This window comes from Vicia villosa, linkage group LG5 (genome assembly GCF_029867415.1).
Source record: "Vicia villosa cultivar HV-30 ecotype Madison, WI linkage group LG5, Vvil1.0, whole genome shotgun sequence".
Classification (NCBI taxonomy): Eukaryota; Viridiplantae; Streptophyta; class Magnoliopsida; order Fabales; family Fabaceae; genus Vicia; species Vicia villosa.
Genome location: NC_081184.1, coordinates 83,464,236 through 83,479,593, shown reverse-complemented (window position 1 = coordinate 83,479,593; position 15,358 = coordinate 83,464,236). Strand labels below are relative to the sequence as shown.

At 39.1% G+C, this 15,358-nt stretch overlaps 1 protein-coding gene across 1 annotated transcript; it reads left to right on the top strand.

Annotated features, from left to right (window-relative positions):
* Positions 1–214: 214 nt before the first annotated feature.
* On the top strand, positions 215–844 carry LOC131604916 (uncharacterized). Its single transcript, XM_058877332.1, has one exon. The coding sequence runs from the start codon at positions 215–217 to the stop codon at positions 842–844; it is 630 nt and encodes a 209-aa protein (XP_058733315.1).
* Positions 845–15,358: the final 14,514 nt, after the last annotated feature.

Below are 15,358 nucleotides of genomic sequence, written 5' to 3'. Positions count from 1 at the left end.
GCAGTTTTACGAAAGCCATTCGAAAATCAGTCTGGTCGAAATGTCGAGCATCAAAAGGAGGTTCGCATAGACCATCGACGACTATCTGAATAGGTTTAGGTCACTTAAAGCAAAATGTTTCACGCAGGTGCCTGAACATGAACCGGTTCAGATGGCGGCAGGAGGGTTAGATTATTCCATTAGGAAGTAAATAGACCCAACTTTTGTCAAAAGTATGTCGCAGTTAGCTGATAGGGTTCGACACCTTGAACGCTTAAGACTAGAAAAATTCAGGCATACCAAGGCAAAAGCTAAAAAGGAAAAGGTAGCCTACGTTGATTATGATGATACATACCCTATATACGAAGCTGACTACATCTCACCAACAGAGGCAGAGATTTATCTGGCCGAAATGAAACCAGGGCCAGCATACGAATGTAAATCATTGTTTCCGTCGAAAGGAAAAAATGTCTCTGTTGATAACAATTCGAAATTCCCTGCTAAAACTTACACTTTTGATATTAGTAAATGCGAGGAAATTTTCGATGTATTAGTTAAAGATGGTCAGATTTTAGTACCCCCAAATGCCAAACTACCACCATTAGAACAACGACAAAAAAAAGGTTTTTGCAAGTATCATAATTATCTTGGGCATTCAACCTCTCGATGTTTTCTTTTCAGGGATCTGGTCCAGAAGTCACTTCACGAAGGTCGACTGAAATTTGCTACCAGAAGGGTGAAAATTGACGCTGACCCACTCAAACAGGAAGAGGCTTTGTTTGCTGACGTTGTCGATATCAACATGGTTGAACTGACTGAGATACCTGATGACATGCTTGAAGAAAGCACCGGCGAAACTCCCTAAGTTCGACTTGCTGATGTGTACCCCAAGCATGATGAAGATTTCTTGGATTTCCTGTTTTGATGCAAGAATCAGGATTCCCAAGTGGGGTTGTGCCCCAGATGCAGTGCTTTGACTGACAGAGTTGCTGCAGAGAGTTTCCAAAAGCTGCAGTTTGAACGAGGCAGAGCCCAATGGGAAAGGATGGACCCTAAAAAAGCGTATCCAAACAGGCCAAGAAGCTATGTGCCTCCAGCTGCTGCACCCAAAGGCACTTGGATCAAGCCTCAGATGTCGCGGGAAAAACCTGAATTCGTCGAAGTTGAGAAGAACAGGAAGGGAAAAGCTCCAATGAGTTATCATTTGGAGATTCATTCTGAGAGAAAGAGCCACATATCTGAGAACTACATGGGCAAAAATCCCATGAGTCGAACCCAGTGGAGGCGTTTTCAAAGAAGGAAGCAGGCTGAAAGGCAAGCCGCTGCTTCTGCTAGGCAGGCTGCAAATGAAAAGGTCTACAAAAAGAAGCAATATAAGGTGAAGGTCGATTCAGTTGTCAAGCAACAAATCAAGGAATTTATTGGTAAACCTGCGACCAAGGATCCAAACGAAGAAATAGATGGCTTTGCTTCTGACTCAGGAGAGAGTCTCAATATCCTAGTCAATGTGGTGTCGATCTTGCCCCAGGAGTTCAACGTCCCGACCGAAGCTGAGGATGTGGACGAAACTGCTGCTGCTGAAATGGCCTTGCATAGGCCTACATGTTACTTTGTGATGAACAATGGTTCCATAGAGAACCAAGATGCGTTTTTCGAACGCCCAGATATGACGATGAGAGGCCATTTGAAACCTTTACTAATAAGAGCTAAAGTAGAGGAGGTAGCTGTGAACAAAGTGCTGGTCGATTGTGGTGCGACAGTGAACATTATACCACATCACATGCTGAAGAAAATTGGAATGTTTGACACTGATATTAGATCTCATAACGTGGTCCTTTCAGACTACGAAGGAAGCACCAAAAACACAATGGGTGTCATTCAACTGAATATCATTGTCGGCTCGGTGACTCGACCAACCATCTTCATGGTTATCAAAGGAAAGCCCAATTACAACCTGGTGATTGGAATGGAATGGTTACATGGTGTAGGAGCTGTACCTTCATCCATGCACCAACGGTTAATTATCTGGAGGGAAGATGGTATTGTCAAGAATATTAAGGCCGACCAAAGCTTTTTCATGGCTGATGTTAACAATATTGGTCAAAAGCAGTTCGACATGAAGCTAGCCAACATAGCCCCTTTCCAGCCAGCTGAAGATGTCTACCCAAACCTTAGTGAAGCATTTGTCTCCTTAAAATTATACGAGACCCATGGCTTTATCTGGGATGTGGAGCCTTTAGAGGATCCATACCTGTCGGACCCTGTACCATTAGGCTGGGGAAACACAACTGGTGATGTCTGAACTAGAAGCTCTAAAAAGGATTTCGGCATATATTGCTGAACACAAAATCAATTCGACTTTAAAAGCTGAAACTGACATGGTTGACAAAGAAAATCAAATACAAGATATAAATGATAGTTCGACCACAAGAGCAGAAACATCAAAAGAAGACATTGATAATCAGCGTTTCGACTGCATATACGACGACGAACCTTTAGGGTTCAAAAAGGACCCTATGGCGCCTAAGAAGATGCAGCCACAAGATCCTTTGGAAGAAATCGATCTGGGCAGGGAGATAAGAGACCCACATTCATCAGCGTCAACATAGACCAAGAACTCAGGTCGCAGGTAATTTTATTATTAAAAGAATTTAAAGATTGCTTCGCATGGGATTATAATGAAATGCCTGGATTAATCAGGGAATTGGTTGAATTAAAATTGCCAACACAAGCTGTCAAGAAACCAGTAAAACAAACACCTCGACGTTTTGCGCCAGCAATAATGTCGAAGATAAAGGAAGAGGTGGAACGACTTCTTAAGAGCAAGTTCATAAGAACTGCATGGTACGTTGAATGGTTAGCGAATATAGTACCTGTTATGAAAAAGAATGGGAAGCTAAGGGTATGCATTGATTTTAGAGATCTAAATGCTGCTACCCCAAAAGATGAGTATGCCATGCCGATAGAAGAAATGTTAATCGATTCAGCGACAGGTTTTGAATATTTAAGTATGTTAGATGGTTATGTAGGTTATAACCAAGTTTTTATTGCAGAAGAAGACGTCCCGAAGACGGCATTTTGATGTCCGGGGGCATTAGGAACATATGAATGGGTGGTTATGCCATTCGGCCTGAAGAATGTCGGAGCCACGTACCAAAGGGTAATGAATTCTATGTTTCATGACTTTATCGAAGAATTTATGCAAAGATATATCGACGATATTGTGATAAAGTCGGCCTGCATGTCGACACACTTAGAGCATCTTAGGAAATCTTTCGAAAGAATGAAGAAACATGGTTTAAAAATGAATCCATTAAAATGTGCTTTTTGTGTGCAGGCAGGAGATTTCCTTGGCTTTGTAGTGCATAAAAAATGTATAGAAGTCAACCAAAGCAAGACCAAAGCCATTATGGATATTAAACCTCCATCGACAAAGAAGGAACTTCAATCTTTATTAGGGAAGATAAATTTCTTAAGGAGGTTTATATCTAACTTAAGTGGAAAGACGAAGGCATTCTCACCACTACTTCGACTGAAGAACGAAGACTTCATCTGGCAAAGTTAGCATCAAGAGGCTTTCGACAGGATCAAAGAATATCTGACGAAAAATCCAGTATTGGCACCACCTGTCAGAAGCAGGTCCATGAGGCTGTACATTGCAGTCTCGGAATCGACTATAGGAAGTATGTTAGTTCAAGAAAATGAAAAGGGTATCGAAAGACCGGTGTACTACCTTAGTCGAATGTTAAATGATCCTGAAACTAGGTATAACGATATAGAAAAACTATGCCTGTGTTTGTATTTCTCTTGTATGAAGTTGAAGCAATATATAAAACCAGTTGATGTGTATGTTTCTTCGCATTCTGATATTATTAAGCACATGTTGTCTAAACCAATTTTACATAGTCGAATTGGTAAATAGGCATTAGCATTAACTGAATATTCCCTAACATATGCTCCTGTGAAAGCACTGAAAGGGCAAGTGTAACGCCCCGAATTTAATTAATTAGTTAATTAAATTATTTAAGAATTTAATCATTGGATTTAATCGAAGTTCGAGGATCAATCGAAATTGTCGGTATTATTTTGGGAAGCGTATTTGGATTATTAAGTTAAAGTTGGATTTTATTCGGTTAGTCGGAGAATAAATAAAGTTGATTTCGTTGAAGAAATAATATTATTATTAATATTGGACTATTTGTATTTTATTCGAATTTTATCGACGAAGTCGGAATTATTTTAATAAGTTGGCTTGGTAATTAATCGGATTAATTTGGTGAAATAAAGTTGAAGTGTTATTTTATTAATGAGCTTAAAAATAACTTTGGATTTAATTTGAGTTGTTGTGAAGTAAGGAGGAGATATGTAACTTAGGCCCAATTATGTTGGATTTAGAATTGGAAGAAGGAAGAACTATCACAACACAAAGAGGAATAGGGTTTGGAGGAGAGGTGAAGAAGAGAGCCACGGCGGAAGAGAAAAGCTAGAGGAAGTCCAATTTTCGCAGCAAGTTTCTGCAGTGAGACACCTTAGTAAAATGGACGTTTCTCCCAATCCAACCGTTGGATCGTCGAGGTTCTTGGACACAACGTTCCAGACTCGTAGAGGTAAATTCTGACCGGAGCGATTTTCGTTTTGATGAATTTAAGTCCGTCTGACAAAGCGATTTCCGAACAGGTTTTTGTTGCGTCTCTGCACGTTGATAGAAAAGATTTTCGGAGAAAAGATGGAAGCGGCGGCATAAGCTATGGCAACCGGGAGAGTAGAGAAATCTCATATCCAAGGTAAGGGTGGGGTTCTAGCTCTATAAACAGGATTATGATGAATGATATGTGGGGGGTTATGGTTGTATGATTGCCTCTGTTTCGTGTGTTGTGATTGTATTGTTGAATGTTGAAATTGATTGACGTCGGTGAATAAGGTTATAAAAGTTCAATCAATGATGGTGGAAAATTAACCTAGGGTTTATAATTATTATTATTGAGGAATTAGTTGTAGAAAATTGCTAGATGTTGTCAGTAGAGTATTTTTTGGCACTTTAGAGTTGTAGAGATTATTATAGAATTATTTAGAGTTCTTGGAAACTCTGTCGAGTTATAATTATTATAAATTTTCACGAGTTAAGAGTATAGAATAAGTTAATAAAAATATTTTGTTAGAGTGTTGAATGAGTATGAAATTATTATGACGTTGTTGTATATTAGTTGTTTCGTGCATTATGTTGAATACGATGGACTGCTATTCTCTTTGGGATTTATCAGTGATGTGTATGTTGCTATATTTTGTTGTTTTATGCGAAGTTGCAGGATGTTTCAGTGACGATATTTACCACTAATTATTGGTAAATGAATTGGTGATATAGGCTTATGCCTGGCGACGAGGATTTGTTGTTTATGTTGTATGTTGTGTGATGTGCATTATCGAGTTGCATACATTGCATATTTTGGCGACGGCCTGGATTGGCAAATTAGCGACGAAGGCTTATGCCTTGATGCCTCTGTTTAACTGGCAATTGGCGATGGGGGCTGAAGCCCTGGGTACCACATGCATATGCACAGTTGTGTCTCATTTGAAGTGACATGAGTTGATTTTTGCGATGTGAAGTGATTTATAGTTTTATGACTGTGAAGTGATAATTTTGTATGATTTAATCCTAATATATTATTTATCATACACTTGTTTATATTGTTGGATACCTCACCCCTTCTGAATGATGTTTCCCTACCATGGGAAATGGACAGGTACTCAAGATAGCGGTGGGAGTTTGAAGTGATTTTATGAAGTCTTTAGTTGCTGTTAGTTCGAGTTGGGTCTTGCTCTGATACGTAGCACTCGGGGGGATGAACGATTGGCTTTTAATTGTTGTTATAACTATAAGTTGTTAACTTTTAAGTGGAATTTATGAAGTAATATGATGTTGGTGAAGTTGTTTTAGTTTAATAAAAATATTATGCGAAGTGAAGTTGAATAATTGATATTATTATTATTAATAAAAGTTGTTTTTATTTTTTAAAAGAGTAAACAGGTTTTATCGGTTCATCCAAGTTATGTGCTATGTATCTATGATATATGTGATTAAGTTGTTTGTTGTTTTACGTTGAATGTGACATCCCAATTGTATGTTGAATTTCCGCACTCTGATTTTATTAAATATTCGTTGGGTAGATTTGGGGTGTTACAGCAAGTGGTAGCAGACTTCCTGGTCGACCATTCTATGGTTGAAGTTCCTCAATATTATGTCGACTTGGCACCCTCGAAATTGTATTTCGATGGGTCCAGTCACAAAAATGGAACGGGTATTGGAGGAATCATAATTTCTCCAGATGGAATTCTAGCAGAGTTCAAGTACTCAATAGCTGGTATGTGTACCATCAATGAGGCTGAATATGAAGCCTTAATAATTGGACTTGAACTGCTGCTAGAATTGGGGGCAAGGAATGTCAAAATTATGGGAGATTCTGAGTTGGTAGTAAAGCAAGTCTCCAAGGAGTACAAATGCGTTAAAGAAAATCTAGTTATGTACTTCGTAGTGGCGAACAGACTGCTTAGAAGATTCAATTCAGCGAATATTCGACATATACCCAGGAAAGAAAATCAAGAAGCCAATGATCTAGCACAAGAGGTGTTAGGATATAAGAGAGGCGCCGATGAAGAGCCTGTTAAGGTGAGAGAAAAAATTCGAGCAACTATGTTATCCCTCTCAGACTTGTCTGTGATAAAATTAAGGGCAGCCGACGCCGAAAATTTCGAAATTTTTACAGTCGACAATGGTCGAGAAGAAGACTGGCGTAAGCCATTGTTGGAATAACTGCGAAACCCTACAGGTTTGACAGATCGGAAAATAAAGTATAGGGCTCTTAGTTTCGTCTTGTTGGAAAATGAACTATTCAAGAAAACACCCGAAGGAATGCTCCTCAAGTGTCTAGGAGAGAGCGAAGCTTATCTGGCCGTGTCGAATGTACACAGCGGGGCTTGCGGAGCACATCAGGTTGGCCATAAGATGAAGTGGACTCTAATACGCTCGGGAGTTTATTGGCCATCAATGTTAAAAGACTGCATATAATTCACAAAAGGATGTCAAGAGTGTCAGATGTATGGGGGCATTCAGCACGTCCCTACAAGCGAGTTGCATGCTATTGTGAAGCCTTGGTCGTTCAGAGGGTGGGCTTTAGACGTAATCAGGGAAATAGAACCAGCATCCTCGAAGCAGCAGAGATATATTTTGGTCGGTATTGATTACTTTACAAAGTGGGTCGAAGCCATAGCTTTGAGAAACGTCGACCAAGAAGCTGTGATAGATTTCATACAAGATCACATTATATGACGATTTGGGATACCAGAGACTATCACAACCGACCAAGGAACCATGTTCACTATAAAGAAAATGCAGGAGTTCGCCCAGGAGGTTGGTGTAATACGGTGAACTGATTTTTTTATTCGAAATGCCGCGGTAAGCAAGAGTCCCCACCGACTTTTATTTTATCCAAATACCGGAAAGGCAAAAAGAACAGGAAAGACCTTTGAAAAGATATTGAGTTCGGGGGGTAGATTATACAAAGGGAAGGTGTGAGGCACCCTTTGCATCCATGGTTATCCATGGACTCTTAATTGCTTAGCTCACTTGTTTGTTTGAATTGTTTGAAAATGTCGTGTGTGAATAGTAAAAAGATTTCGTTAAGGACTTTAGCTTGTAAATAAGCGTAGCCTTGTTTTGAAAGTATTTGAAAAGGAGGTGTGAAAAGCATTTGAATTTGTTTGTATTGAGCAAGCAATTAAGAACTACCTACCCTAAGTTCGTCTTTCTTGTTCTTTAAGTCTTTCGTTTGAAAGGGTCTATCCATACCATGAGAGGGCAGGAAGTCTTTCATCTTTTATAGAAGCCATGGACGTCACTCTCTTCGTATCCTTAGCAATTGGGACAATCATCTTTTACCGAGGCAGCTTCGAGGGACAAAATTGATGATATCACTGAATAAGGCAACCTATGCTTTAGGTATCCTCGGAATCAAGGGACTTTGACTATTTAGTACAATTAGAGGCAATAGGCAACAAAGGCAACAAGATGGGTTACCCTAAAGGTCAGTGTGTGCACCAATCACGTGATTGTATTCAAATAATATTTATTTTATAATTATAGTTATTCTAATTCTGTTAAAGGCTTGCACTCCCTAAGATTACTAACCACAGCAGAAAAATAAAGGCATAATGAAAATCCTATGCTATTACAATAAACACCTGCGGGGATGGGGGAATTATAACAGAAAATAAGAAGTATAAATAATTAATTTAATTATCTTGATCTCCGCCCTGATCTTCCTCGTCGAACCTTGATTGACTTTGATATAAGCGGAAAATGATAGCGGTAAGTGTATGAGTAATTCATTGACAGTTGAAAGTAATTTAAACCATGAGGCAAAAATTAAAATCAAAGGTAAAAATAATTTAAATAATAATAAAGAGGGATCAGAACTTAGCTTTTGATTGCCATGGCGCGTAGTCGGAGAACTTCTGATTAACCCTGAAAAAAAATTACATGAAGAAGAGAAGCGTTAGTGCATTTAAAGTCCTCAACAATTATAACGTGGCAGATCAAAAATTTAGGCAGACAAATAAAAGGCGAGGCAAAAGCCAAATCCCAAAGGGGACAAAAGTTAATTATAGTTTAATAGAAAACATAGGTAAAAAGAAACTAAGGTTAATGAACAACGCCTACCAATAACAATGATTAGTGATCATGAGAAAATCAGAGTTTTAAGGCATAAAACATTTAATTAGCCCAAAAGTAACTATTAAAAACCTTAATTTAATTATTATTGTAAAAGAAATTTTGAAATTATGAGAAAAATAAATAATTTATTTTATTAATGGAAAAAACAAATTTTAGAAAAAAAAGAAATTAAAGAAAACAAAGAAAAGAAACAATAATTAAATGGAATTAAAAAAGAAAAGAAAAAGAGTTAATTGAGACTTAGCTCTGATCCACTATGGTGGATCTGTTGAGGGAGCATGGTGGGTGTGCATATTCCGGATCCTTGGATTTGGATTGGTGGAAATCCAATGGTCCATGGGCGAGGGTGCATGGTGAGCTTGCGTGGGCGTGTAGCGTTGGATCCTGCCAGGAAATTACACACAAAAATATTGTCTTCGCCTGGGTTTGAACCCAGGACTCATAACTCAATCCACACTTCCTTGGCTATTTATGCTGCAATCACAATTCTGTTATGATATTCCCAATAAATATTATATAACAAAAGAAGACCAGTAAATCAAACAGAAAACCATGTGAGTACGTGTGGGACCCATTTGTAGGACATTCAGCCAATCATGTTGGAGATGAGAGGGGAGACTTTTGACCAACGAATCTAAGGGCTCCACGCGTGGCTGAGAGAAAAAGTGGAATCGGACTGGCCAATGACAGCAATTGCAAACGCCACGTAGGAGGGTTAGCAAACCACCCAAACCAGAGCCGCCGGACTGTGCTTCGCCGGGCTTCTTCTCCGGCGGGTAGGTTCCGGAAACCTGCAAAAGATCCACGAAAACGCGAAATATAATAACCCAGATACACTAATTAAGGGTCTACGGTTTCAATGGAATCGATATTTTGGCCTAAAAACGCCTGTAGCTACGGATACGAAGAGAGTGACGTCCATGGCTTCAACAATGGCACCTAGAGATCCACACGTTCCTGGCTCCATGTACTCGTCTGGATTTACTTTAAATGACTCCAGAAACACATTAGCATGTTCAAATCACGTTAAATTGCCCTAGTCTATGTAATACGAAATTCATAAATATGCATGAAGATAATGATCAATATATGCGTGTTTTATGCGTGACCGATGGTCAAGAATTACCTGGGCTTACCATATACTACCTCAGGAAGATGATTCAGTGCTTGGGATTGATTGAAAGCAGCTGTAACGAAAAAAATCTCTTGCCCTAGTTTTTTGGAACTTTTGTTAAGCTCTTGCAAGTTCTTGGAGATTAGGATTCGTGTCCTTGCTAGCTGCATATTATGAGTATATATAATGGAACAGATTATGGTTAAAAATTGACAAAGAATCAAGTGATTAGTGGGAGAAAAAATTGAGAAAGATTTGATTTAAAATTATATGAAATCTTGCTTTTTTTTGGCCAATTTTATTCCTCTCTTTCCAATCCCTATTACCACGAAATTTGATCATATTATTGGCATATGGAGTGATTGGAATTGATTAAAAAATAAAACCCAAGCAAATCTTTTCATATTTTCCATTTATTTGATTTAAATTGCATTTTTAATGAATAAAAAATTCAATAAAAATAAAAGGGTTAAATAAGTTTTTGGTCCCTATAAATATTCCAGTTTTCATTTTTAGTCCCTCCCTGCCTTTAGGCAACGATTTTTACAAGAAAACCGTTGCCAAAACCAGCTAAAACCGTTGCCTAAAGGTAGGGAGGGACTAAAAATGAAACTGCAATATTTATAGGGACCAAAAACTTATTTAACCCAAAATAAAATAGAAATCAAATGGACGTGGTATTGGGCTTGATTTAGTTGATGAGGCCTTCATATGATTTTATTTGGATTTATTTGGACTTTCTTTGATTTTATTTGATTTAAAAATGAATTTATATGAATAAATTCAAACATAAATAAAATAAAACCATAAAATATAGTCCAAATGGTCCTTGGGCCTATTTTGACCTTAAAATCACATGTGTAATCCATAATCCATGGCCCATTATTTAAAAACACAAGATTCTTCACTTTGCATTAGGTGTAATTTCTCAAGATCGTCCAACTTGCGCAAGCCATAACTCTTTCAATTTTTATTGTATGTAGTGTTCTTGAGCTTTTTAGAAAGCTTATTGTGTCCTCTAAATGATGCTTTTGGTTTCATCTCAATTGAGTTTACCATGTTCAAGTTGTGAGCTTTGAGAAAAAAATGACTTTTTGCGATCCTTTAGAAGGACTTGTAATGTTTTTGCTCATATCTCTCAAATGAAGCATTTTTAGCCTTGCCATGTGAGAGGAAAAGTTGTATAGAATAAAATTTCCTTCAAGATGAGCTTTGGATGGGAAATTTTTGATGTCCCATGTGAAAGTTATGGCTGGTCAAAGTTCAGTTGACTTTCTCCTATAAAACCCTAATTTTAGAATTTTGAGTTTTGTTGATTTCTGAAATTTTCTTGATGAACCATGATCAATCATTGATCAAATGGTGAATGATATTTCATAATGAGGATGTTGACCAAAAATCAGAAGTTTTGACTGTGGTTTGACCATAGTTTGACTTTTAGGTTAACTAGTCGATCATTGATCGTTTGGGCCATTGAGTGAGCAATCTTATGAAGCAGAGCTTGAAACTTGAGATGAGGATCCTTTGTGGCATATAAGAGACCATGAAGTCCACTTGAGGTATCAAAATCTGATTTTACTTTGAGAAATACAAAACCCTAGTTTAGAGGCACTTGTTTAGGAGATAGGTAGCTTTGAGCAATTGGAGATCTTTGAGCATTTGAAAGGTGCAACGAGATGGATTGAAATATGAATAAATATGTTGGGCAAATTTTGGGGTATGACAGTTGGCATAAAGTTACTGACGTCGACGCCATACTATGCCCAGGCGAATGGTCAAGTCGAAGCTCCCAACAAAGTAATAATCACCCTAATAAAGAAGCATGTAGGAAAAAAGCCGAAAACTTGGCAATAGTCTTTAAGTCAAGCCCTGTGGGCATGTCGAACATCTCCCAAAGAGGCAACTCGCACGACGCCGTTTAGATTGACATATGGACACGACGCCGTGTTACCAGTCGAAGTATATGTTCAATCAGTAAGGATACAAAGACATCATGAGATACCATTCGAAGACTATTGGAGTATGATGACAGGTGAGCTCGTCGATTTAGATGAAGAAAGAATGTTGGCTCTAGATTTGTTGAGAAGAGGAAAAGAGAAGGTAGCCAGAGCTTACAACAAGAAGGTGAGAAATAAAGTGTTCGCTATTAACGATTTAGTTTGGAAGGTAATATTGCCTATGGACAGAAACGACAGGGTCCTAGGGAAATGGTCACCAAACTGGGAGGGACCGTTTAAGGTAATTCAAGTTTTTAACAATAATGCTTATGAGTTAGAGGAGTTAGCTCCAGATCGACGGATCATCAGGGTAAACGGTAAATACTTAAAGGAATACAGACCTACTCTTCAGGAGCTCACTATTTCGACAACGTAGATTAAAAATGCGAAACAGAGTTGGTTAGATGAATTAAAAACCAGCAAGTAAACACGAAAATATGGCATTAAACGGTTGGTACGGAGACCAATTGTCAAAGAGTTACAAATAATGCTAAAAAAAAGAAATTACATCAAAATTAAGCCATACGCAGATGGTCTCGACAAGATTACAAACGGCCATAATATTTTTTAAATTAGCGCAATAAGGTCTAAAGGTTTGAGGCTTGGTTCTCTAGGGTGTCAGATTCCCCCTTGAGTGTCTTAATATCTTGTTCAATCTGTTCTGTTGCTTTACTGACAGCGACAACATCAACAGTCATCCTTAACATGTGCTCTTGCTGGGGGGAAATCTCCTTAGAGAACTCCTCTTCCTCTTTGTTGATGGGTTCTAGTTCTCTGTTTAAATCAAACATCTCTTTCGACAGTTCTGCAAGCCTATGGCGAATTGCTACAGACCTCTTAGCCTTGGGAAGATGCTCTTGGAGCTTTTGGCTAAGTTGATTCTTTATTCCTTGAATCACCTGCTTCGCCTTGATCATCGTGTCGACATTGGCCTTCACAGTTGTTTTCCTAGTGTTGATCAGATCTTCATTTTTCTTCGTCAACTCTACATTCTCAATAAGAGAAGGAAGAAGTTTGGTGAAGGCCTCTACTGCTTCTCTGCAGAAATCAGAGATCTCCAACTCTTGCAGTTGAGTACAAGTTTCCTGAAGCTCTTGGCCGAGATTAGGATCATCATGTAGTGAATCAACCAGTTCGTGGCTGAAGGCATGAAGTTTGAGCTTGTCGGTTAGCGATTTGACCTTAGTAGCTTCAGGTCCTATTTTGTCGGAGTATTCCCTGGATTGATCCGAATCAGAGAGAGGAGAATATTGGCTCACGAAGCTGTTCAGCCTCGTTAATGCAGAATCGATATCAATATCCATCGAAGAAGGCTGAACGTTATCTTCAATGGGAACTGTCGAAGCCAAGTTTTTCTTTGCTGATTGATCAACTTTACCATTAGTAGTCGGTGGAGGAGAAGGAGCCTTCTCGGTAGTTGGCAAGACGACTATGGGTTCGTCGACCTGAGGAGTTTCAGCAGTGGTCAAAGGAGTAGATGTGACAGCCGAAATGTCACTTTGCACGCCATCAGGTTGAGGGGGAGCAGTTTCGACAAGGCCAACATTGCCTTCGGCGGTCCCTAGAGTCAGTGAGCGATCTGAAAGGCTAGAGTCAGAACTAGTCGAATAAAAAGCATAACATGTAGCAGCACTAGTGACAGAGTTAGAATCACTTTGAATAGCCGTGACAGTTAAGTCAATGAACTCACCAGCGGCTGAAGCAGGTTCTCCTTGAATGGAAGCATCATTGGAGAGAGGAGTTTATTCAACCACACCGGCAACATCACCTTGTTGGTTAGAGGGGTCAACCTGAAATGAGCAGAAAAGGTTTCAGAAAAAAATTTGATCTTGGCTAAGGTTGCAAACCGATCATTGAGTAGTTCGCACCTGAAGCGCCGGGTTGAAGGTCCATTGTGACTCATTCCCTTTTGAAGCTGTTATGACCATGGGAGAATCTGGGTGGTCTGGCAGAACTTTCGGAGAAGGAGTTGTCGAAGCTACACGAGAAACTAAAATTTAGTACCAAACAAAGCTGAAAAGAAGTTATTGTGAACAAAAACCTTACTTTTCCGGTTCAGAATTAAGGACGAATGAGTTTCCTCCGACTCCTCGCCCGATTCGACAAGAAGCACAGCTCCTTGAGACTCGGGGGTCTTGGGTTTTGGTTTTTGTTTTTTAGTCACCCCATCTTCAGCAGAAGACTCCTGCTTTCTTTTATGAGTGGAGCGAGAGGATTGGTGAGGGGTCTTAGCATCCTAAGATGATTGGAAAAATATTGGGTTATGCAAAGACAAAATTTTAATTCGACACAGAGGGTTAGGTCAGAGAAAGTTACCTTCGATCCTTCAGAAGCATGCATTTTGTCCTTTTTGGACGATTTGGATTGGGGAGACGGAGCAGTCGAAACCAAAGAATGCTTCCGACTCTGGTAAGAAACAGACAATCAAAGTCAGATACGGAAAGAAATAAAACCTAATAGCCAGATGTGAGACGAACAAATCAAACCTTTATAGCAGTCGAAATGGGTTCATCATCGTCAAAGTTGGGGGTGTCAGTCTTTGGCTGCAAAATAAATGTCAGAACAAGGTAAAATATGAAGACAGAAATCTACAAAAGTCGAAAACATACCTTTGTTTTGGAAGTAGCAACTTTATCAGACTTGGGGGCAGGATTGTCCCTGACAGCTCTGCAAGAGGAATAGCTAAAGAAAAAGCTAAGTTAGTACCAAAAAGAGTCGAAGAAATAAAAGGAGTTTTCCATGTTGTTACCATTGGGGATGGCGGTGAGTGTTCTCACATATCGACGAGCAATATGCAAAACACCTGGATAGTTGTCCAAACTGTACTTCGTCGATTCCACTCTAGCGGCCTTTTTCTTATAAGCATTCTCAACATCCGACCAAGGACAATAATACCAATCCGAAATTGGTGGTCGAAATGCTAAAGCTAGAGGGATAGTAGTTAAGGGAGGAAATTTAAATTTTGAAAAATGAAGTGCGAAGAGATATTTGTCTTTTGCGTAACCAGAGATCTTTAAAGAAGGGATCTTGCTGGTTACCTTCTCCCTTAATACCTCGGCCGCTTGGGCGATAGTTCGATGAAGTTCAGTGGGCAAATATACCACCCCAAAGTACTTATAGAAAGCTTGAATTTGTTTGATATTGGTAACCTTACATTGAGTGGGTTTGCTCTGCAAATTAGCAATAGCAGGAGTCAGTTTTGAAACCTTCTTGTCAGGGTCGCCAATAAAAGTAACAAAATAAGTTCGCCACCAGGTGTCGAACTCATAAGTACAGTAGAATGAGGGTTTAAAATTTGTGAAGACAAGAGATGGCCGTTTCTTCCATATGTTGTCATAATCTTCTTTAACATGTTCCCATGCTTCGTCGTTAAGAACGTCCAGCAATAATTCATGAGAGGTGTACAGAGATTTTGGGACCAACTGACAAAGGCCAAATTGTCGAGCTACCACATTGGGATGATAAGCTGTCAAACTTGGGCTTGCGCTTGCAATGGAGTATTATAGAAAGTTGGGGACCAGAAATCGACGCCAAGTGTTG

Bases quoted from the DNA above. Each gene is read 5' to 3' on its own strand.
- LOC131604916 (XM_058877332.1), top strand. From the start codon at position 215: ATGTCGCAGTTAGCTGATAGGGTTCGACACCTTGAACGCTTAAGACTA.